This window comes from Lissotriton vulgaris, chromosome 1_1 (assembly GCF_964263255.1).
Source record: "Lissotriton vulgaris chromosome 1_1, aLisVul1.2, whole genome shotgun sequence".
Classification (NCBI taxonomy): domain Eukaryota; kingdom Metazoa; phylum Chordata; class Amphibia; order Caudata; family Salamandridae; genus Lissotriton; species Lissotriton vulgaris.
In genome coordinates, this window is record NC_141685.1 from 292476322 (window position 1) to 292500664 (window position 24343).

The 24343-nt window shown below is 44.6% G+C and overlaps 1 protein-coding gene across 1 annotated transcript in view; it reads right to left on the bottom strand.

The window, feature by feature from the left end:
* The window catches only part of B4GALT2 (beta-1,4-galactosyltransferase 2), an 875541-nt gene that overhangs the window by 310765 nt on the left and 540433 nt on the right, over positions 1 to 24343 (bottom strand). The window contains exon 3 of the mRNA XM_086936139.1: positions 11988 to 12223. Within this exon, the coding sequence (XP_086792265.1) occupies positions 11988 to 12223 (236 nt within the window). The remainder of the gene's footprint in view (positions 1 to 11987; positions 12224 to 24343) is intronic.

The window sequence follows — 24343 nt, forward strand, 5'->3', positions numbered from 1 at the left end:
GAGGGTGAGGGGTTGAGGGTGAGTGAGGGTGAGGGGTTGAGGGTGAGTGAGGGTGAGGGTGAGTGAGGGTGAGGGGTTGAGGGTGAGTGAGGGTGAGGGGTTGAGGGTGGGTGAGGGTGAGTGAGGGTGAGGGAGGGTGAGGGTGAGGGGTTGAGGGTGAGTGAGGATGAGTGAGAGTGAGGGGTTGAGGGTGAGGGGTTGAGGGTGAGTGAGGGTGAGGGGTTGAGGGTGAGTGAGAGTGAGGGTGAGTGAGGGTGAGTGAGGGTGAGTGAGGGTGAGGGGTTGAGGGTGAGTGAGGGTGAGTGAGGGTGAGGGTGGTGAGGGTGAGGGTGAGTGAGGGTGAGGGTGAGTGAGGGTGAGGGGTTGAGGGTGAGTGAGGGTGAGGGGTTGAGGGTGAGTGAGGGTGAGGGGTTGAGGGTGGGTGAGGGTGAGGGTGAGTGAGGGTGAGGGGTTGAGGGTGAGGGGTTGAGGGTGAGTGAGGGTGAGTGAGGGTGAGGGGTTGAGGGTGAGTGAGGGTGAGGGGTTGAGGGTGAGTGAGGCTGAAACAAATATATGGTTTCAAAAAATCCAAATCGTTCAAGATAATAATGCCATATCTCTAAACTATTTCCTAGAATACACAATTTGAATTGGAGATTACAATAAACTAGTTTCCTTGGTCTGATTTCTTTTTTGCTAGTTAATTAGTCTCTAAACTTGATAATGGTGTTAAGTAATCAAAGCATCATGACAAACGAACAGAACAAACAAGTTCATTGTATTTTGCTTAATCCGATGTTCTCCATAAAAGGAACACCAGGCTTGCTAAATTCCGTGTAAACAATCTTCTTCGTGAATCATGATACCCAAACCAAACTAAACGGTGCGATTTAAAATGATATCATGTGAACTCGGTGAGAGGCCCGTAGACGCCAGAAGCACGTGCCCCACATTCCAAGCACGAGACATGGAGTAAGAAATGCTGTCGGTGGTGCTGAAAACCTGCATTGTAGCGCTGTGAAGTACTTTTAAGCAAAACACTTATTTCTGAAGAAGGGGAAGGTACGCTGCCAACGGTTTCTGTTTGCTTCCGATGCTCTCGTTGTGCCAGCCAAAGAACATACGACACGAGGATGACTGAGTGTTATTGCGTTACAGCAACCAGCAACACACGTGTGGAGATGTTATAGAGGGCGTGCCTTCAAAGGGAAGGTTGTGGATTCACAAACACGGCTCACAGGTTGTGGGGGAAAGAGACGGAATTCAAGGGGCGTGGCCCACTTGGCATTAGAAAGGATTAATTGCTCAGTGTTCAGTAAAGATAAGTACATTGCATCAGGGAGCACTGTGTGTTGTTAGGAGGGCATTGCTGTGGGGAGGGGGGAGGAGAAATGCGACATGGCGGGGAGGGGGCGGAGCGGGGGAGAGGGTGTTAAGCAGCAGGGTACAGACGGCTGAGGGAACAGACGGCGAACAGACGGCGGGCAGGGGAGGGGGCGGAGCGGGGAGGGGGTGTGAAAGCAGCAGGGGCCTGGAGTGCGGCTGAGGGAACTGATGTGCACGCGCTTTTAAGCTCAATGCGCATGCGCATTGAGCTTAAAAGTCACGGGCACTGCAAGGAATCGCCACGATTCCTTGCAAGTTGGATAAAGAGTGGATAAGCCCCCATAGTCTCGCTTGCTCGATGCGCATGCGCATCGACAGGCGAGACCTAAAAACGTACACAAAGTAACCATGAACCTTTGCTCAAGTTAACAGTGCACATCACACCCTCTGCATCAGTTAATGACTGTGTAAGTATAATTGGAAGCATCTGAATATTTGATGAAATTATAAATGATGGATGTCAGAGCTGAGAGCAATCACATTGTTGAAATTCGACTAAAGAAATCAAGCTGGCAGAAATCGGGATTAGTGTATGTACTTCTGAGCACTTACTGTAATGTGCTTGGAAAAGCAGAGCAGAAAAACAATTAAGAATCAATTTACAGGAAAATGTGCGTGCTTTGTTTCAATTTAAAGTTAGGAGCAAGTTTGTGAGCTTTCCAGGAATGTCCGAGCAGCAAAACTCCTGCACGGGGCAAGGATAAGTGTGGTTCCTGGTGGCAATGGGGGTCAATTACCCCACATTCCGCGTGGGATTAGGGAAAGGAGTTCTACAAGGAAAATATTTGCCCCTTGCTGAAGTAAGAAAACGTTTAATTTGCTTCACATTCCCAGACGCAAACATTTCAAAATGATGGCAATTTTGCATATATAAATATTACAAAAGAGAGTAATTAGCTAAGTGTGACATTAAGATAGCTGATTGAAATACTATTATGTTGTTTATGATTGTAGAAGGCAATATTCACCATAGTTTCTTGGTGCTTTGGATACATGAACACAATTCCATAAGCATACAGAAAACAACAAAACAACCAATAGCTGCCATCTCTACACTGCCTCCATTGTAGATATGTGTGGGAGTAACGTGAAGGTCACGGGTTCGATTACCAAAAGGTCTGCTCAACTTTTCATCCTTGTGAGGCCTATACAGGGGGGCAGATTTATGTTAACTGGCGCATCCCCAGGGATGCGCCAGTTAACGTGCGCCACAGCTCCGCCACCCATGGTGCGCCGCATTTATGATGCGGCGCACCATGGTGCAAGAACGGCACTGATGCGTGACGCATCTGTGCCGGAAATGTGGCGCATTGCTGGAGTTGCGTCACAAGCGCGACACAGCTCCAGCAAGGCTCGGGGTGCCCCATTTACACAATGCTGCATCAAGACCTACGCCTGCTTCAAGCAGGCGCAGGGTTTTGACGCAGCATTGGCCTGAAAGTGACTGAGTGAAATCTCATAAATTTCACTCAGCCACTTTCAGGAGGCGTTCCTGCGCAGGAAGGCCCCCCCCCCTCCCCCGCCCTGCGCAAGAACGCCTCCTTATGTCGCAGGGCTTTAAAACGTGACACATCTCCTAGATGCGTCACGTTGTAAATAGGGCGCATTGTTTGCGCCGCAGTTGCGTCAAATAAAGTGACGCAATTGCGGCGCAAGGGCATCATAAATCTGCCCCATGATTTCTATTGAGTGGGGTAATGATTAGCACCTATTATCAGCAGCTAGAAGCAGACAAATGATGGAAGCGACCGGCTTCCATAGCCCTGCTCTTTCATGCAGCGAGAGCCTCAAGCGCCTGGAGGCCCATGTTGTTTGGTAGATATGGGACCCAATAAGAAGAGAGACGTCAGACACTGCAGTGTGCGCATCTGTAAGCCTGGAGGCCCTGCTATGCCTTCTGTCTGAGTAGTGCCAGATGGTGAACTGCAACAGGTGGAGAACAATTGTCCCAGGGCTAAGGGATTTTGCAGTCTCAAATCCTGCAAATCACAACGTTGCAACTTTGCAATGCTTTACAATGCTGCAATGTACTAAAGTTACATTATGAGTAATAAATGTCTTGGTGACTTGCAATGCACACAACTCGACTCCTTACAAACTGTCAGGAAAGAGGGGTGTGAAATGGAACTTCACAGTTCACACTTGCAATGAGATATATCCTTGGTTTGCAGTTACCATCGAGAGCCATTTCCTGGCTACTGACAGCCGAACGGGTGTGGCATCCATTTCAGGGTGAAAGCTGCCTGTGAGTGGCTGCTTCTACTCTGTGAATTAGGGCATTGGGATAGTACTCAGGAGCTCATGGGACCACTGCATGCTCCCCTCAATGTCATTTGCATCATGTACATTTTTGGGGAGGCTAGCCATGTCCCATTAATGGTCAACAGGTACAAATTTGGCGTTCTGCAATTTCAAATGCAGTGCTGAAGCCTTGTGTCCCTCCAAGGTTGTGGCCTTTGGGCACCTTTTGGCAGAACTGAATAGGCAGAGGGAGCCCTGTCTGTTTAGCAAGCATTAGCCTGAATTTTCGTGAATCCTACAGAAAGCGCATTTTATGTTGCAATGGATCAGTACATTTGTCACAATCAAAGTAAACACTGGGCACGAACAAGTCTCAACATTAAGGCCTACTTTTTGACTCGAGGTTTAGTAAATGAGGGTCTTTGAGCTTTTCTAGATTTTATCTAATAAACAAAAGATCTTCAACGTTGAAAATAATTCCGAACTATATTTGTGTGCTTGGATGACATGTTTCTTTAGGTAATTAATTGAAACATACAAAAAGCATTTTCACTGTGGACGCTTTTTAATGAGATACTCTCTAAATGATCTTTTTAATATCACATCTTTTCGCTACTGTTTCAAGTTAGATGTGTTTGAGTCAATCCCCGGCTTTCTATTTGCTGTTCTGAATTTCGAACACAGGGGGCTTCTTAACAGTCATGAGTTCAAGCTCCCTGCTGTCTCTTCTGTGATTCCCTCCAGGTCACAGTATTCAACAGTACATTTGCAACTCTAATGGTAATGTCTCCCTAGACTTCATAAGGTCCCTTCCCTGGCAGCCAGTCATATACCATCTGTTTCCCAGAGACATGCCCACTTCCCTTCTCTTGCGATACATCTCAGGGTACAGGAGCTGGTTCATTTTGCCACAGGAAAGTCTCAAACCTGTCCTAGTTTTCAACAGAGTTCTATTTGCTCAATCAAAATGTGGTCACAAACTATTTTGCATTTTAAATCCCCCATTAAGCCACTGACATTTAGGTGGCATTCTGCATTTCCTCATTAAGAATTCGGAATCCATACTTAGTCCTCTGACCTATTTCCTGACACCTATTATCTGTGGTATTAACACTGGCAAGGTTGCATCAACAGTGCTTTTTTTTACATTTCTATAATTTGTGAATTTAATCCAACCTGCGAAATTCAAATTAGATCATGTCTGCATTGACTTAATCTCCATACATAGAAACAGACCTTTTTTTCTCTTCATTTCAGCTCACTAATCTTCCTTCCTATTAAATATACAATAGTATTTCCTAGTTCTTCTTTGCTCCTCCAACCCCCCCCCCCCTTTGATGGGGCACCACTTGCTTCTTCTATACTGCCCATATCCTGGGAATTTTATATATGTTCACTTGAAAATGGCGATGGTTTACACCCAGGGCCAAGAAAATTATGCAGCAGGGGAGAGCCAAATTATGTGGCACTGTTGAGTAAAATATGTGCCAAGAAAAGTCAAATTATGAGGCATTTTGCAGCACATTTTGTCATAGTACTACTTCACTGTTTTGTCATTTTTAAACTTATTAACACTTTCTGGGCATTAGTTGCATGTCTTTAGTTCCAGTTTAACATCCAAACATAGCATTAAGCTACAGAAAGTTGACCAGTCCTCCTTTGAAAAGAGCCTTCAACTGTACGGCAACATGTGGCGCTGCGTTTTTAGAAACTTTTGAACCGTTTGAGCTAAAAACTATTTTGTTTTGTTAAAATCCTCAAATTATACGGCAGGTGATGGATTTTGTGGCAAATAGGGCAATTTGAAGAGGTAAATGCTTCCTTTTCTGTTTTCTCCCTCTACGCTCTTTAGCAATTGAGCATCTTCAAAGCCCTAAACTAGGATCTCTCCCAGCGGTTCATTAACTGAATTTAAGGAGCATGGATTTGGAGTTGAGTTCCAAATAAGAACTGATTATATGTTTCAAAGTAAGGACACTTTAATTTAAACTGCTTTCTAGTGGCTACATTTTATGATAGAGATCGAAATCAGGTAGCTTTCTTCTCCATTCCTTATAAACATGTACGTTGCAACCTCCTATTATCATTTCCTTCACGTGTTCACTTATTCCATGTTCTCCTGTGGGAGAAACCCACGAGGGTGGTCATTTTGGTTGATAATGTAGTATAGCATCAATGGCACCAGTCTTTCAAACATAATTGCCCCAATGATATAATGTGACTCCAATTGAAGGCTCCACCACCAGTGGCGTAACAAGTGTACCATGGGGCCTGTTGCAAGCAAAGAAAATGTCCAACACCTTCTGTTTTGACAGTAAAAACACTTTTAAAGGGGGAACAGTGGGTCCACGAGGGCCAAGGCCATGGTACCACTGCATCAGAGGCATGATTAATAGCTCCAAGTTGTTATGATAGTTTAAACAATTGCACAATCATCACTATACATACATTTATAAAAACAAAATAAAATGAATCTGCTAATATAAAGTCACAAACATGGCCTCCCCAGTGCCGCACAGTGCATGCACTTTGTACAAACCGTAATTCCATTCAAAACTGTGCATGACAGAATTGAACACAGAGTATGAATATCATACATAAATGTTGTTAACTTCAATAGTAAAATAGCGTAGTGGTCATGTTTTCCATGACGATCTGCACCCGTTCCCTTTTGATGGTTGGGAGGAACGCCTTCAGTGCCAAACAAATTGCTCACAACTCCAACAAGTTTAAATGGAAGCGAGTTTCCACTGTTCACCAGGGTACTCTGTTCGCTACCTCTCACAGATGGCCTACCATCCCAGCAGTGATGCACAGTCCGTACCTTTGGATGGGGTAGGGAGAGGGGTTTAGAAACTGTCACATTGTGCTCGAGCAGCCACCACTGTAAGTTTTTCGCAGTCTCCTCCAAAACCTAGATGAAATCTGATCGATTGCCTTGGTGGTGAGCGCAGTGCAACTTCAGAAGCAAATGCAGAGCCTGCATCTGCCACATAGTGTGGTCCATGGGCAGGATGCAGGAGGCCAAGATGCCTAGGAGCTTCAGACACTGAGACCCAAGTCAGGTGCTGAAACCTTGGGATCAAAGCCCAAATGTCCTGGACTTGTTGAGCCGGAGAATGGCTCAAAAGAGAGAAGAGCACAGTACCCAGATCAGATGAAAGAGAGCAGTTGTGAAGAGGTCAGGTGTGACTTCGGTGCGTTCATGAAAAAGTTCAACAATGTCAGAAGTTGGCCATCATTTGGAGGTGGCCTATGAATGTTTGAGGTAAGAGCACCTTTAGTAGCCAATTGTTGAGGTATAGAAAAATTGGTATTCCCAACCTTTGCAGATGCAACCACTACTATCACCTTGGTGGACACCCAAGGTGCACTTGTAAAACCTAAGGGGATCATAGAGAAATTAAAGTGCGTATGTCCTACCATAAACCTCCGGTAACACCTGTGGGACTGCAGGACGGGGATGTGAAAGTATGCATCCTGTTAATCCAGTGCTGCCATTTGTTCTCTTGGGTTCAGGAAAGACATACCTTGGGCCAGGGTGAGCATTTTGAGCATGTCCTTCTGGAGGAAGAAGTTCAGAGGATGAAGGTCAGAATAGAGTAGAGGCCACCATCCTTTTTCGGCATCAAGAGGTAATGGGAGTAGCAAGCAGTCGCGATTTCTGACACTGACACCCTCTCTATTGCTCCCTTGGCCTGAGAGCCCGAACTTCTCCATGGAGTATGGACAAGTGGCCCTCAGGGAGATGTTGTGGTGTGAAACGTATGTCCAGAGGATAGGATAGGATGGGTAGGGCATATCCTTGCTCTACAATCAGGTGCACCCATTGGTCTGAAGCGATGCTCCACCACCTGGGGTGAGATAAGGTGACCCGGTTTCTCACTGGGCGATCATGTGACGCTAAGGACTAAGTAGTTGTGCGGTGGCTGCGGGGGCGTGGGTTTGGGTAGTGCATTGCCCTCGGTTGCCTGCCCCTAGCCTCACCATCAAAAGGACTGGGAGGCCTGTTGCTGCTGTGGCACAAATTGCTGTTGCTCCTACTGGAAACTCCGACCAAAGCCTAGAAAGGGGCGCTGTGGTTGGGGGAACTATCGAGCAGGCTGATCTTAGCCTAGAGAGTGGGTGGTGGCCTTGAACTATTCAAATCTTTGAAAAGCACAGTCAGCCTTCGCTCCAAACCGCGTAGAGCCGTCCAAAGCTATGTCCATTAAGGAATGCTGTACATCAGAGGAAAACTCTGTGGATCGGAACCATACCAAAGGTCAGCCAGTGAGGGAAGGCAGCAGTCCCTCACTCATCTTAGTGGAATAGGGTCAGTGAGGCTGCTGACACCTCACTCTGTGACAAGGTGTCACTGATTGACACTCAGCCCTGGGAATTTCAGGGCTTAAAACTGATGCACCCAGGTTCGAGGCAATTAGTGACCCTCCCCCGCATCATGATGAGGAAGGCCTCGAGGCACTTTTTTGACCAGACTGAGGAGGTCACGCCCACAGGGCTATGAAATCCTCAGCCTGGTAAACCTCAACTCAAGCAACCAGGCTCCTTCTCATTTAGTGCCTGTACAGCTCCTGGCTGCCTGACCTGAACAAGAAGAGTGTCTGTCAGGCTGACCTTTGTTCAGCCTGATAGACACTCTTCTTGCCAGTAGCGTCCAGACGTGAACTAGTGTGTACTTCATTGCATCGTGGCTATCAGAAATAAGACACTTTAAGGACAGTCTGATACCCTCCAGAACAGCTGGCAAGACCCAGCATGTGCAAGTAGGCATAAGGTGCCCAACAGGACATAATTGAAAAGGTTGAGTGGTGCCATTGTGGACAAATCTGCTTATGTGGTCCCGTCAGGTAGCCACCCGAGATCCTTGGGGCCCAAAGGCACTCCAGCAGGATCCTGAGGGGTACCAACGATTTTCTCCGCAGGCTCTCGAAGCTGGCATAGTTAGTCAATGGTCTTTTTCTGCTCAAGGTAGAGTAGGAGAGGAACCACCGCTGGAGTCCATGCCACAGAACAGTGTTCTGGATGTACCCATGTTGTTGCACGAGTTCGAAGGGTGAGAGTGGTGGGATGATGGAGACCCAGGCTTCAACTTCTTATCCTTTTTTACGGGATATCTTTAACTTACTTGAGCTCCTTCCATATAGAACGTTCCTGCAGTTGGCCTTGGAAACAAGAGCACATCTGGCCCCTGGACCCTAACCTGGACCGCTTCTACAGAGTTCAGCGATGGCTAACTTGACTTGGCGGCCGCTGATGGCTTCGAGATTCACCTTTGTGCAGCAAGGACATGAAACAGTGTCAAGTGAGGTGCCTAAGCACCAGAGGGACACATTGTAGCTGTCCGTCACTGAATGCTGTTGGTGGCAGTCACAACATGGCTTAATCTCCGTTGTTTTAGAGCCCACATTCTGCACACTGTGCAGTGTTTGGTAGAAAAAGACAGTTTTTCTGAGGGAGAAAGTCTGTCAAAAGACAGCACTGCTACCTTCGTGTCCATGTCTGAAGGTGCAGAAAGAAAGGAACACACGTCAGCCTGCAGAGGTGGCGCATATTTGGAGGCCCATTTTTGGAGGCCCTGAAGTCATTTCCAGAGTGGATGGAGCCGCACTATGCTGCCTGTTGGCACAAGAGGGAATTGCTGAAAGGTTTCCGAATTGAGCCTGGCACCTGGGGAAATTCACAAGGTGCGACTCTGTCATTAGAAGTCTCTATCAGAAATGAACTTCCTTTCCCAGGTAACTAAGCTGTTTAAGCTCTGGAGCCACCACATTCTCCCCACCATTCTTCCTGAAAAAGAGGCCTTCATTGTACCTTGACCGTCCATTCTAGGCTCCCAAATCTTTATCACTAGAGATATATTTTGGCCTGCCAATAGAATAGTTTAAAGATGCATAATTTGCATTACTATGCATTAAAACCCACGTAATCAGAAAACACAAATATAGAGTATAACCTCTGCAGTGTCTTGTAAAGAAAAGAATGCTGGAACTCTTTTGGTTTCCACTGTACACTGTAGCCCTGTGACATAAGCGTTGGAGAGATGAGTTGAAGGCAGGCTTAGAATGTTGAGTTCTGACTTACACGTAGCACCAACTACTCTCTATGTGTGGCTTGTTTATTGGCGAGTACCTGGCTGGGAGGATGCTACAACCCCCACAACAGAGACAACGCAGATGTGATCGCCAATGATGACACCCGGGAGAAAAATCAATATGTTCTATACTTAATAGTCCAAGAACGAGCAAATGGATCAATGTATAAATCAATTTCCCTAACAAGACTGAGATAAGCAGCCATGGTACAAAGATACCACATCATATTAGTCACCAGCCGAAGAAAGCTTGCATGCGAGATAAAAGCATTAATAATTTAGTAATTAGTTAAATTAATACGCTGTCCAGTTCACAAGTAATGTTTGTGGTAGGACCCTGTTCAAAACCAGAACTTGAATAATCATTCACCCGTATGGATGTTGGCGGCCCAGACAGCACAGAATGGTATTCCGGAATATCCGCAAGTGCATACGAGACCAATCTCACATGAGCTAGGGATTCTGATCTATGGAGTAAAGAATCATGCTGTATCAGACATGGTGGCACACAATGCAAGCATGCGATTCAAAAACAACTCACAGGAACGCCATCAAAAAAAGCAGGTCAGAAACCCGATACAGGGGTTCAGGGGGCATCTCTGAAGACTGGACAACTCCATTCATCCACGAAACATCTGGCAAGAGCGCCATGTCAGCCATTATCCAGGATCCCTCTATAACTTTGGCCCAGTCATTAACACTGGCTATATTATTACAGATTTAGCTACACTGCACAAGTCTTAAGAGATCAGCTCTTCGCTGCAGTGAAATATTCTTCTCAGTTTGTGATCAGGGCTCATTTCTTCTACCTTCTGAGCTGTTGACATCTATCTACCTTTAATCTGGAAATAACCTTGTGTTACTGCTGCCACATTCCTAAAATGGTACCTCGCTCAGATGTGACACACTTTGCAGCGCGCCTTCCTGTGTGAGGTAGTGCCATCTTTAATCCATTTGAAGATCATGAAGCTGCAGGGCAACCCACCAAAGGTTCACAGGAATTAGTGGCCGCACTATGGACTTGCAGCCGTTTTCTCAAATTTCATTTTGCGTGAACAAACTGAATAACTATTCAATCACGATCACAAATTCTTTAAAAAAATGTTCTTAAAACGGCACTGGTTTTGTGTCTTTACAGAAGCAGACTGGAAAGCTGTACATCGTAAGCCCAAGCTGTAAAAAAATGCATTTGTGTACATTAGCCACAAAGAGAACATGATCAATATACTTTGTTCACTAAAGAGAAGAAAAACCAATGTTTTCGCCGAATGAGCATGCAGAGTGAATCTAATACGTTTGGTACGTTTTAAACTTAGATTGTTTTTGCAAAAAATACCCTTTAAATATCCCTTTGCTACACTTTCCATGTCGCTTAGTGCCTATCATGGAAAATCCAGTCCTTTCGCTTACTACAGCCCACTGGATGAAATGGCATCTCACAACCCCCCAAGCCAGATGTTTAACTCAAAGACCTAAACACAGGTAATGAAACTGTAGAGCAAGTCAGATATTCAATAATGTCTTAGAAAGACCTGAATAATGTGGTGAAGCAGAGCAAAGGTACAACACCCCAGACCCAAGATTCACAAACAACTGCAGGAGGAGAAGCTATAAAGAAAGCACTGTAGTCAGGGAGCAAGTGTGCTCTAGCACTTAGAGCTTCAAGACCAAAACTACCTCTGGGAGTAGGTACCAAAGCATTTCTCAAAACTGCTTGACGGATCCCAGAGAGGAGATTAAGAAAGTTTGACAAAAAGTGGCAAGAGAACAAGTAGGAACCATTGGGTGGAAGGTGATTCAAACAAATTGAATGATGAATAGCAAACGCCTCAGCGAGCAGAACATGGTGGACAGGAGCAGTGCAACTCTATAGGGACAAACAGAATGATTAACAATCATCTCATTATTAAGCATCCCACTCTGTAAAAAATTAATTATTCTTTCCTCTACTTTTTGATAATTTGAATCACCATTTACCAGATAATTTGCTGTGATTAAAGTAAATCCTAGTTTTCCTATACACTATAGGGCCCTAGTTTGTCACGTGCATTTCAATATCAAGTTCGCAGCATTTTCCAATGTCTCTATTTTCTTTTCTTTTTAGATTCTACATTACGAGTGTGATATTTTTTAATGGAAAGTGCACTACTAGGGCTGAGAGCTCGCTATTTTTAACAAAGGCCCAGATAGTCTGCATCAGGAATGTAACAGAAGACATCTGAGGTCTAACAGACGAAGGATACTTAGCGATAACCTTTCCATATCTCCTTCCATCATATAGGCTCACCTGGTTTATGATGTAGATGCCATAGTCAACCTTCTGCCGGCGGAGGATCGGGTGCAAGTAGTGCAGCCAGTACTTCAAGTGGTGGTCCCGGTGTCGGAAGGGTAGGATTATTGCAACCTTCTGCTTTGTTTTGCAGTCTGCGGGTGTGTACTTGCCACCATCTCGCACATCTGGATTCTCTCGCTGAACCCTCTCCATGGTCATTGGGGTAGTGAACTCTATGAGAAGGCGGCCAACTGCAGTAGGGAGGAGACAAAAATCGAACTACGAGTGAGTATGAAACCAAAGAAAAAATTCTAAATAAGCAGTGTCATACATAACTTTTTAATCCTCTCATTATTATTATTATTATTATTGTTATGTCCACTTTGCAAAGGGAACAGCTGACTATCGGTGTCCTGGCACAAACGACCCTGCCCCCATCCAGGCCTTGGATTGTAAATTGGAGAAATATCCACCTCCCATCTGCTCCGCCTGATTTTAGGAATGGTGAAAACGTATTGATTTATTGAACAGAAATCTCTGCTTTGTCAGCTTATGAGTTAAACAACAAAGATGGGGTAGACCCAGTATCCCTATGAACCTGGGCAATTAAGTTATATTCAAAGACAGTTGGTTCATTGGGGAACACAAAATTGCTTTTGTTATCTCATAAAGTTATGTAGATATTTAAATCACACAAAGCAGAATCCAAAGACCATCTACGTATTCATGTACTATTTTATCAAATATAGTCATTCATAAACACAAGTTTAGTAGATTTTAAGAAAGGCTGTACACAAATAGTGAATGGTGCAAAAAAGTGACTTAAAGTGCTCAGTGATTACGGCGCAAGGTGAATACTGTACAATAAAAAGGAAAACGTGTGGTCTATGCGTATTGTACAATTATCACAATGTACACAGTTTTAATCAAAAATGGTACATGATATGTATGCAAAGAATCCACTATGATCGTCGACGTTTCAACCCTTAACTAGCAAGCGTGTGGAGTCAAAAGCGGGTCTTCATCAGGACTGGGGTGGATGGCGGAACAGCCTTAATTTAACCACACTTGGTTAAGGTGTGAAAGGAGTAGTATTAATCTATTCAGTCGGGATTATTGGATTCCACAAACGACCTTCCGTATTAAATTGGACGAGGTTCTGGGATTGGTTATGTTGGTTATACCCAATGAGGCGAGAGCTTCTCAATTTCTTGTTCACGTAGAGCTGCTCTGTCGGTGTAATTACTTCTGCCCGACTATGGTAGGGAATACTGGACTGGTATCATACCTGGGTACCGTAGGAATGAACCTCCTAGTGGAATCCCGAAGTGAAGTGCTTCTCTCAGCGGATTGACCGTAGTGGGACCAATAGTTCCACACTTGTCTGCACGAGTGAATCGGAGGGTGCTAAACGCCAGGGAGAAAAATCTTCCAAACCGGCACTGGTCCGTGGTCTTTGGATTCTGCTTTGTGTGATTTAAATATCTACATAACTTTATGAGATAACAAAAGCAATTTTGTGTTCCCCAATGAACCAACTGTCTTTGAATATAACTTGTCAGCTTATGAGCCAGATATACTGGGATGTTATAATGGTTGACTTTATAAGTGATACACAAAACATTGAACACTATTTTTTGTGCACTGGGCTAATGAAGCGAATCAAAATCTTGCTTGACTGAGTTCATATTAGGAATCCATAAAATAAGTCTGGATGCACCATTTTGTAAGATCTGAAGTCTGTTTATGATATATTTTGGGGAATCAGAGTAAAGGGGGTTACCTTAGTCTATAAACGAGGTTACGAGTGCCTGAGCTACGGTGCACCGGAACAAGATGGGAAGGAGGCAAGAGATTTTTTTAAGGGATCTCAAAATGGTTAAACACTGACATGCTACTGTGTTAATTTGTTTGGAAAAAGATAGAGAACTATCTCAGTGGATCAAGACCATGCAATCATCGACAATTTGGAGAGTGACCCGTTTTACAAAGGCACAGGGAATAGGGCTCAACCAAACCAGACACCACAGTCGGGATTTTTATATCCCTTTCCGACAGCCTGTTCATGATAGGAACACCGCAATATACAGGCTGTCGGAAAGGGATATTGGGGGACCCAAACTGGGACCCTGTGCCTTGTAAAGTACTAGAAAGAGACTAGGAAAACGTACAAGAGCTGCAGTTCAACTAGTCGTTACTAGGTATCCCTCATAAATCAAAAGCAAAAGGATTGAAATTATTACATCAAGCTGCAGTTCCACTAGTCGTTACTAGCTGTCCCTCACGAGTCAAATGCAAAAGCATTGAAACCCTTTCATGAAGCTGCAGTTTCACTAGTCGTTACTAGGTGTCCCTCATGAGTGAAATGCAAAAGCATTGACCTGCAGCTTGATGTAATAATTTCAATGCTTTTGTATTTGACTCGTGAGGGACACCTAGTAACGACTAGTTGAACTGCAGCTCTTTGTAGAATTATTTTGATATTGGATACTATAATATTCACTACCCACTGCTAATCTTGTCCCATAATGCAGGGCCTTTGGTTGGGATTGTATTTTTGCCCATAACTTTGCTTAGGGGGTTCTAAGAATATGGAACCACCACTAAATAGTTCAGCATGATATGCTCTTTGTGTTCAAGGCATCTGCTTGGCACTCCCCCTAGGTTAGGGGGGACCCCAAAATCATCACCTCTCTCATTGCCAGATATTTTTCATTTCCAAAGTTCACTTTTGTGAATTGGTTATATGCGTTTAAGTAGTTAAAGTTGCTTTATCTAAGCATTTGTGGGCTCCGCTACATGGAGAAACAGAGTATTTGCCTGAATTCCGTGGTTTTAATAGAATGCATAGTTTACAAATCAGTTTGCGGAGCGTTGTTCTTTTCCCAGGCTTAGTCATTAGGTGCGCCCAGTGTTAGGTTATTAACGCCAGATTGTACGTTTTTCTTAGTCTCTTTCTAATACTTTACAAGTGTTTTTAAATTCTCTAGGAGCATTATTTAACCAAGGGGCACCATGATTTTTAGGTTGAATTTAACCCCTCCGCTGCGCTGAACGTTCCGCGCTGGTGCGGAACATTCTATTGCGCGGACGGGGCCGGAACGTTCAGCGGACGTGCGCAGCACTACAGAGGTAGTGCACGCGACGTCCACTGAACGTGGCCAGCACTGAAGGGATTAACATCCTATAATGATGCAGTTTTATTGAGGGCAGACGTTACTCAAGGAATACATATTTTCATGGTTATGTTAATTTCCTGATCTTTTCCAGGTGTATGTAATAATGCAAGTGTCTTACTGAAATATTCTGAATTAAGTTTGGACCAGGTATGACTCAGCACCTCTGATCTAATTATAAGGCAAATCATTTTAGGAAGTCAGTAGGGTAGTCTGAAATGTATGTATACATGGTCTTTCCAACGTAGAACTAATGGTTTATTAACTAGGAGGGAATCACAACCTGGTGAAAACAGTATCATATGAGTGTCCCCCATCATGAGTTGGGTACATGATGTGTTGTTCTAGCCCTAAGATAGAGAGCACATCTAAAAATGTTATCATATCGTGGTTATCAAAGTATTTGTGGTAAAGGTTGAGTTCACCTGGCATTAGAAAGTAGGAGGCAGATAGAATGGGGGCTAAAAAGGGTCCGATCTTATTAGGAAAAGCATTTATGGATCCTGGCAGATGGTGAGAGCTCCAGTAATAGAGTATGTGGAATTGATTTGTATAGTATGTAATAGGCCTTCAGAGTGAGGTAGTGCCTCCTGAAGTGTTGTACACAAGTAAATATCCGTGAAAACAATAGTGATGTCTCCTCCTATGATGTGCCCCTTGGCAATACCAGGGCTAAAGTTGCTATTTAACCATTACATGCAAAACCACACCCAATGAAAAGTCTCCACTATGGCCTTAGTTACAAGTCAAGCAGAGTCACGGAAACCCCTTGATCGCCTACCTGGGTCCGGGAGGAGCATCTAATGCTCTGCCCTGCCAGTTTGCAGCATCCCCTTCCTTCTGCTTACTAAGCTACTCTTGACCATTCTCCGGCTACTGCTTGTTTGGGACTTTAAAAATTAGTCTGATTCCAAAACCCATCTATGCACAAAAGCTGTTAAAGAAATTATTGGTGCTGACAGCATGAAGCTACTAAATAATGACGCTTCTCATAGGGCATGGTCTAGATCTTATGAAAGTTAGAGATTTAAAAATGTATCACTAGGAGTCCAGGGATGTTCAGACCATTTTCTGATCCTATTCGCAATTTCCATACAAGCTGTAGAGGTTTCCAGCCACCAGCCAGGCACAGAAACTATGAAATTTTGCCATAACAAACTACTTGTATCAAAGTCAATGGAAGATTTGCTCTACCGGGAAGAAGAGAAGCTCTAAAGCGATTGAGGATTACTAGGTTGTCCTTCAATGTTAATTGCCAACTTTTCCACATATATGGCTGACATATGTTTATAGCTAATTTATGAGAAACTTGCGGCAATCACAAAGTGGGTATCTGGTTCTCCTGGAACTGAGTGTTGCTTGTAGGGTAATGCTTCAGAGGGAAAATAATAAGCTAATTAGGTACATTGAAGGTCAAAAGGCATTTATAGGGTACAAAGGGTGTGAGGAAATGAAAAAGCCAAGAAACTAGCCATAAGAGGCCCAGACATGTAAGGTGTCAAACGAAGATGCCCTTAGCTCCTATGCCTTTTGCCTGAATCTCATGTAAGCTGATAGAGCAGGTTTCTTAAATCCAAATCTCTTGGTGAAATCATCAAACAGAATCCCCATACTAGTCATATTGACCATTGATTGTCGAGGTGAAGTATAAAAAAGCAGCTAACATCTGAAGTATATTGCAAGTACAGTGAAAGCAATATGGCTCCACAAAGAAGAGAAAAGTGAGGAAAGAAAAGAGAGCAAGAATGAAAGATAGGATAATGTCCAAACCTTAACTAACAAATTTAGCTCAGGTCACATGTCAAATCAAACAGCAAAACTGATAGAAGAATATGGTAAGGATGTACATATTTAAATGTTCATGCAGTCTAAATTTATATATTAATCGCACAGCAGGATAATATACAGCACGTAAAATATGACCCAAGCAGGTTCCATAAAGGAACTTCGCTGTTCTAAGTAAAGCATCATAAGTAGTAACGGCGAGAGTCTGAGGAAGGTGTCAGCATCAAATGTAAGTTTCAAAAGAAAGAGTCTGAGTATTCAAGCATGAAGCTTAACACTGTGGTCAGGGGAAGTCGGTAGAGTCGAGAAGAGGTCTTCTCCCAGCAAAGTCAGGATAGGGTCTGATGTATTAGTCTAAAAAGCACACAATTAAAGCATGAAAGAAGTTTCCAGAAGGCTTCTCCTTATCATCTTCCACTGAACCAACCAGATTCCCTAGTCTCCCAACTTTCATCAAAGAAGCAATCATCTGTATGGCGTAAGATGTAACATCTGTCCAGTACTTCTGGTACAGAAGGATGTTTCCCACCGTGTCAGCTCTACATTCAAGTTAGGTAAAGAATGAGAGGCCTGGTAGCAGCAATGGCAGCAAACAAAGATAAAGAGTGGTGAGGCAGGTGGAGGCCGCGGGGGGAGTGTGCAGGAGAACACAGGCATGGAAGTTTAATATTAAAAATAAACAATTTTAAAAGTGTACCTGGTGCTGACGGCCGCTTCGCGCTCGTCTAGATCCAGTTCCTGGTCCCAGCTGTCCCTTGGACAGCATCTAGGACTCCCCATCCAATCCCCGCTCTCAAGCATAAGAGCAGCATGGGGATTGGCTGGAGCGGGCTGGATTAACGCTCGCTTAGTGAGTCTGTGCTGTTTCTCCAAACCGGCTGTGCAATACAGCTGGGTTGGAGAAGCGTAGGTGCACATGTAAGTTGGGCCGACGTAAGACTAACATGCGTACTTAAATGTGCACCTACCACTCCTCCTCCCTCGCCCATGGCCCGGCTCCACCCCTAGCTGCACCTGCTGGCTCAGAGCCAGCATCTGAAAAATAAAACGACAGCAAAATCACATTTTATTTTTCAGCTGCTGGCTCCGAGCCTGTGGGTGATGCTCCTCCATCATTGTGGAGGAGTCGCCACTGCCTGGTAGTGCAGTACGATGAACAATTAACCTATTCTAAACTAACGAGGACATAGATAAGACATATGCCAATACAATTTTAACAAAACTCTTGCAAAACATTGAATAAAACTTCAAGTGTCCATTGAGGCCTGGTTACAGATCAGGCCAACACTAGATGTAAACAGGTTCTAAATGAATACAGTTAGCAGAAGTGATTATGTCATATGAAATTTTAAAGAAAGCATACATTCCTTTCACTGTGATTACATTTTTAATAATTCAGCTAAACATGGGAGTGGCTCTCATTAAAAGGAATATACAGTCATTTACTATAAATGATTAATAAAATGCACACATGTGATCCAGATAAACACACTTTGAGAATATTTGTTGCATGTGAAAGCGGGGGGCACTAAATTATGCAACTCCACCGCCATGCGAAGATGGAGCAAATGACCTAAGATGACTACCACAGAGGGAGAGAAGCCAAAAGCTGGGGAAATTGGAGAGCTAGTCCAGGCCCAGGTCACATGGTTGGCCTAGAAGTCCCGCCATTGGAGGAAGCTAATTATTGCATGCCCCTTGGTGGAAATTACACATAGAAACCCTTCCTGCAGCTCAATAGTGATTCCCCACCCCTCCTTTTGAGAGACCATACATTAACGCTGAATTATGGGGTGGCACTATCCTGCCTCACGGATAAGATTGACCGCTGGATAACTCTCCCGCTTTCTATGGCGGGAAGAGCATCCTTGATTAAGATGGTAATTCTACCCCAATTACTCTATTTGTTCTTAAATATTCCCTATTCCCCAGGCAGACCTTTCTTTACATCCCTCCGATCAGAGCTGAGCAGGCTGGTATGTGGCGGCAAACGAGCCAGATTGGAATGGTCCATACTCACTAGATCTTATGCGGCGGGTGGGTTCTGCATTCCTGATTTTGAACTTTATTATCTTAGCGCTCAGGCACACTATTTATATTTCTGGATTCGATAGCCCAAATACACGCCACAACTTGCGGCTGAACACTGGCTGTTAAACCCGGTTCCGATAGAGGAGGCAGTCTATATGCCTCTGAATGCTCGAGAGCGCACACAGACTACAGTGAACGCCACGATCGCAGAATGACAATGGCTAACAAGCTTGTACGATCTCCCACTGCTATATTCGCCACTGCTCTCTCTAGCTTACCATCCAAACATTCCACTTTTACAGGAGGCTGTCTTCCACAAGATGCAACAACACGTGTCCATTTTAACTTGGGGGAATCTCTACACTGATGGTACAGTCAGGGATTCGGATGAGATGTTCAAGGATACACAACATACTCCATTAGATAGTTTTCTGTGTATCAGACTTAAAAAAGGTATGAGAGCGCTGCACACTGACTTTCTTGCTGAACCCCCAATGCTCCCTCCATTACACGCTATGCTACAGCAATCCTCACCTAGAAGGCTGGTCTAACTTCTTTATCGGATCACACACACAAGACCCACGACAATGGACTCGCCTTCCCGTACTAAATGGGAGGCTGAACGGGGAACCGCCATAACAATGGAGCAGTGGGAATATTGTTGCTCGCAAACGGAGCATGTATCTGCCAGTAGTCGATTTCGGATACTACATTATAAATATTTGCATAGATTATACTGCACTCCAGCTGGTATGCACAGACACCAGCTACGAGACACAGATCACTGTGATAGGTGTCATGCACCACAGGCTGACTTTTTGCACTTGGCCTGGGAATGTCCTACCTTTTTTGAGTATTGGGGCCATGTCTTCACAGCCTTTACCCGGATAACTGATGCACCCATTGAGGCCACACCCTTAATTGCACTACTGAGCTATGTCAAATAGGTCCCAATAGCGTGTCGCAGATTCATAGCACTTGCTTTGTTGATGGCCAAACGACGCATAGCCTGCAAGTGGGGTAGGGGAAGAGCACCGAAATTTTAAAGATTGATATGCAGACATGATTCTCTGCCAGGAGCAATCCGCCCTTTATGCTGAACTTCTACCTAGCAGATCTCGGCCCAGAGATATATGGGCGCCATTCGCAGCTTACCTACTATCCCGTGTTGAGTCGGATGACCAACCGAGTGCTAATGCTTAGGTGAATGCACACTCTTGCGCCGTCATTGGGTGCATTAGATGCCCTTTCCTGCATGCAGTGCACTAATTGATGGCCTCTGAGTTATGTTATACCCCGGTGGGATGTTTCGTATTGTCGGGGCTCCCGGGCGCTCCTCTTCTCTTTTTTCCATGTTAGTTTTAAGTATGTCTGAATATATCGTATGATGGGGTCACTGTGTTAAGATGTGCTAACTATTCCTTGCTGATTATAACTTCCTAGATTTGAGATTGTCAAGGAGCTTCTGTGTTCACCGCAATTCTTTCCTTTTATTGTATGGGTTTTATCATGCACACGTACGTTTGTCTAATGCTTATACGTTAAGAAGCGGTTGTAGGCGGCTTGCTGTGTTAACAAGTATTGATTGCTATTTTTGATGCTGATGGCACGTACTGTCTTTAAGCGCTGCCGGCCAAACGACTGGTTGTAGGCATGATGCTGTGTAACCCTTTCACTTACCTCATAAAATGTGTAAAAAAAAAAAAAGAACCGGGGAAACTTGGCAGCTATGCAGTGCAGTGTCAGCAAACCCCAACGTGTGTTTTCTGCACCTCATGTGTTAACCCTCAGTAGGCCCTGAGACCAGCATGTTTGTCTCAACCCCTAAGCCCCTGTTTTTATTGACCAACCCTATTGTCTTGGTAATATGAGTGTGACCCTAAGCCAGCAAGGACAGCGGCTCTAAGGGTACACAATGTTCTATCGCACAGGCACTTCAGAAAGACTTTGAATGTGTGTGGATTAGAGCACCTGGAAACTGCTGTGCTGTTTTTAAAATGTGCCTCAGGAGAAACGCTCATTCCCACCTCTTTTGTCTTGTCGAGTTAGCGGAAGACGTGACACGCTCATGTCTACATGCATTATGTCTGATAACCCTCTGGGTTACATAACAAATACAGTCATCAAGAGTTCCATTTTAATAGCAGGAAAATCTGCATACTCGCGCTGCTGCACTGCAGGATACCGCGTGGCCAAAGGTGACAAACAAAGGGACACAAATACTCAAGTACCAGCTGAGTGCAGCTCTGGGAAAGAGGAGGCGGGCTTGGGATTCTAGCTGTAGAGTACTGTGCAGAATGTGATTGAAGAATCTGCTGGGCTTAGGTAACCTACATCTTTTAGGAGAGGCTAGCATTGCATTCCTCTGAAGTCATATGAAAGTGCACCCTTTTACTGAATAAAACCTGTAAAGACAATGTATCAGAACATCATTTATTCATCATTCAGGGTAGACTGTGCACTTAACGTGGCAATGCAATCCAAGATGTCATTTCATGTCAAGACAATAATGTGCCCTTGTTAGAATTCGGGTTACTGGTTGAGGGGAGGGGGAGGGAGCTGAAACCCTACTCAAGTAGCAATCACAATTCTTCTCAGGGTGAAGTCACAAAACATCTTAAGTTAATCTAGGCTCACCCCTAGGGTAGCTTGGCACAGAGCAGTCAGGCTTAATTAACTCAGAGGCAGTGTGTAAAGTATTTGTGCAACACACCAGTAACACAGTGAAAACACACCACAAAACTAGCCTACCACAGAGTTTGACAAGCATTTGCAATGCAATAGTTCTCACGTTTGCGAGAGTTTAAGCTATTGGCATTGTAAATGCAATTCCTTTTATTTATCTGTTTTGTTCATTAACTCATTCAAAAAAGGCTTTGCCATTTACAATGCCAATAGCTCAAACTCTTGAAAATGCAAGACCTATTTCAATTCAAAGAAGCAGCTGCCATTGTCCTGGCTGATTAGAAAGTGAAAGCGCCCTTGATGCACTGAATGTTGCAGGAAAGCACGTCGCACCTGCAGTAGGAGAAACTCATTAAAGAAAATAGTGCTTACAGACTAAATAAGACATACCGTGTAACAACCGAAGTAAAAGACCAGTCCTCATGGGAGGTTACAAATGAAGACAAGGCGGTATTAAGAAGGGACTAACAAACCTATTAATGTATCAGAAGCCAACATTTACAAAGAACAATGAAACAAGCCAATTAAAAATATGGGTGGAGAGTGGGCGCGGCTTCTAGTCCACACTCCAATACAGCATGCCTCATAGAGCAATGCAGGCGCTGCTCAGGATTGACTTAAAAAAGAGCAATTTATATGAAATACAACAAAACCAGAATGACAAAAATCCAAGTAGTAGAACCAGAGAATTTCAATTTTAAAGGTTTTAGTAAAAATAGCACAGAAAGGCGTAAAGTGCTAACTGTGAATATCTGGTCGCGCCCGACTGGAACAAAGTCACACGTTCAGGCCGACCGCGATGGAACATGGGCCCACTACAGGGACCCAACTAGGCCCGGTGAACAAAGTACCTTGAATCCTGGTTTGGAGAGCATTGGGAGGATCAGCATTGAAGATGTGTCGCACAGTCGAAGCGACGCGTCGGTTCCGTGGTGTGGTGAGGCTGCCATGCGAGGATCTGTGTCATCATCGAGGATCCCATCAGCGGTGCTTGCGATCTAAAGTCCAGCAATGAGGATGCGGCGAACAGATGGAGCGATATGTCGGGTTTCAAGACCTGTGAGGCTGAGTCCAACTTTGTCGTCGTTGTCTACGCCCACTTCCAAGGGATCCAGGACTGGGGTGGCACCACAAGGCAGGGTAGACTCACAGTTGGCAGAGTCCAGGTGCATAAGAAAGGTTTCTGGAAGCCTGCTAAATGCCTGAGGCTTCAGATCAGGGGGCCATCCAACTAACCCTTGGAGTCATCTTGGGTATTGGGTTCAAGTGATGCAGGTCCAGTCCTCCTCACCCAGACAACAGAGCAGCAGGCAGCAGATCAGCCCAACCGGGCAGCAGTTCCTTCAGAGCAGCTGTCTAGCAGAGTGGCAGTCCTTGTAGCAGCACAGACGTCCTTCTTCCTGGCAGAGTATCCCTAGGTCTAGAAGTGTACTGAAGAGGTGGGTCTAGGGTCCAGTATTTATAACCAATTGTGTCTTTGAAGTTGGGGAGAAGCTTTCTAGAGGGTTCCCTTTGAAGTCCCCAGGCATCCTCCCTTCCCTGTACTGGCTCCAGACTAACCACGGGGTATGCAGTCCTTTGAGTGGAGGCAACACAGAGCCTATTCAGATGTAAGTGGGGCTGTGACCATCTCCTCCTTCACATCCTACCAGTGATGGCCTATCCAGGCACACCCAACTAGCAGGAATACACAAACCCCAACTGACCGCTACACCCAGTCATGTGATCAGAGACAGGCCACAGGCACTAAATGGACAAGGCAGGAAAATGCCCGCTTTCTAAAAGTGGCCTTTTCAGAATTGTCATTTAAAATCTGACTTCACTATAAGGTAGGATTTTAAATTGTGATTCCAGAGACACCAATCAGGAGATTTCTCTCTTCTAATTTGAAAATGACACTTATAAATTTAATAACGCAACTCCAATGGTAGACTATGGAAGAGATAGACCTTACAGTAGTGAAAAATTAATGTAAGCTTTTTTCACTACTAGGACATGTTAAAGGTGTATGTCCTACTTTTTAAATACTTTGCACCCTACACTCAAGGGCTACTCTAGTAGTGACGTATATGTATTCAAAAGGAAAGCCTGGGTCTGTGCGCACACACACAAGCTGTAATGGCTGACCTGAGACATGTTTAAAGGGCCACTTATGCGGGCAGCACAAACAGTGCTACAGGCCCACTAGTAGTCAGTTTACAGGCCCTGGGCACACATAGGTCCATTTTATAGTGACTTACAAGTAAATTAAATATGGCAATTGGATATAAGCAAACATTACCATGTTTTAGGGAGTGAGAACATGCACTTTAGCACTGGTCAGCAGTGGTAAAGTGTGCAGAGTCCTAAGGCCAGCAAATATGAGATCAGCAGAAATGGAGGAGAAAGGCAAAAAGGTTTTAGGGCAGACCACCCTAAAGCTGACAGGTCTGACAGCCCTATATTATGGTGTTTTGCCGTATTAGGCTCTCTCTCCCACTACTAAGATAGAAGCTCTCTAGCCACAGAGCCTCAGCCATCCACATCTGCCTTCTTGCATCCGTTCCAAAATACGCAGTGTGAAAATGTCAGGTTTCTGCGACCTGAACCCTTCATGTGTCAACAAGACATGTGAGCCATCATTCTACTAAAACCACATTCTCCTGATTGGAGACAACCTAGGGAGAGAACCAGGGCACTGAATGTCCAGCACAC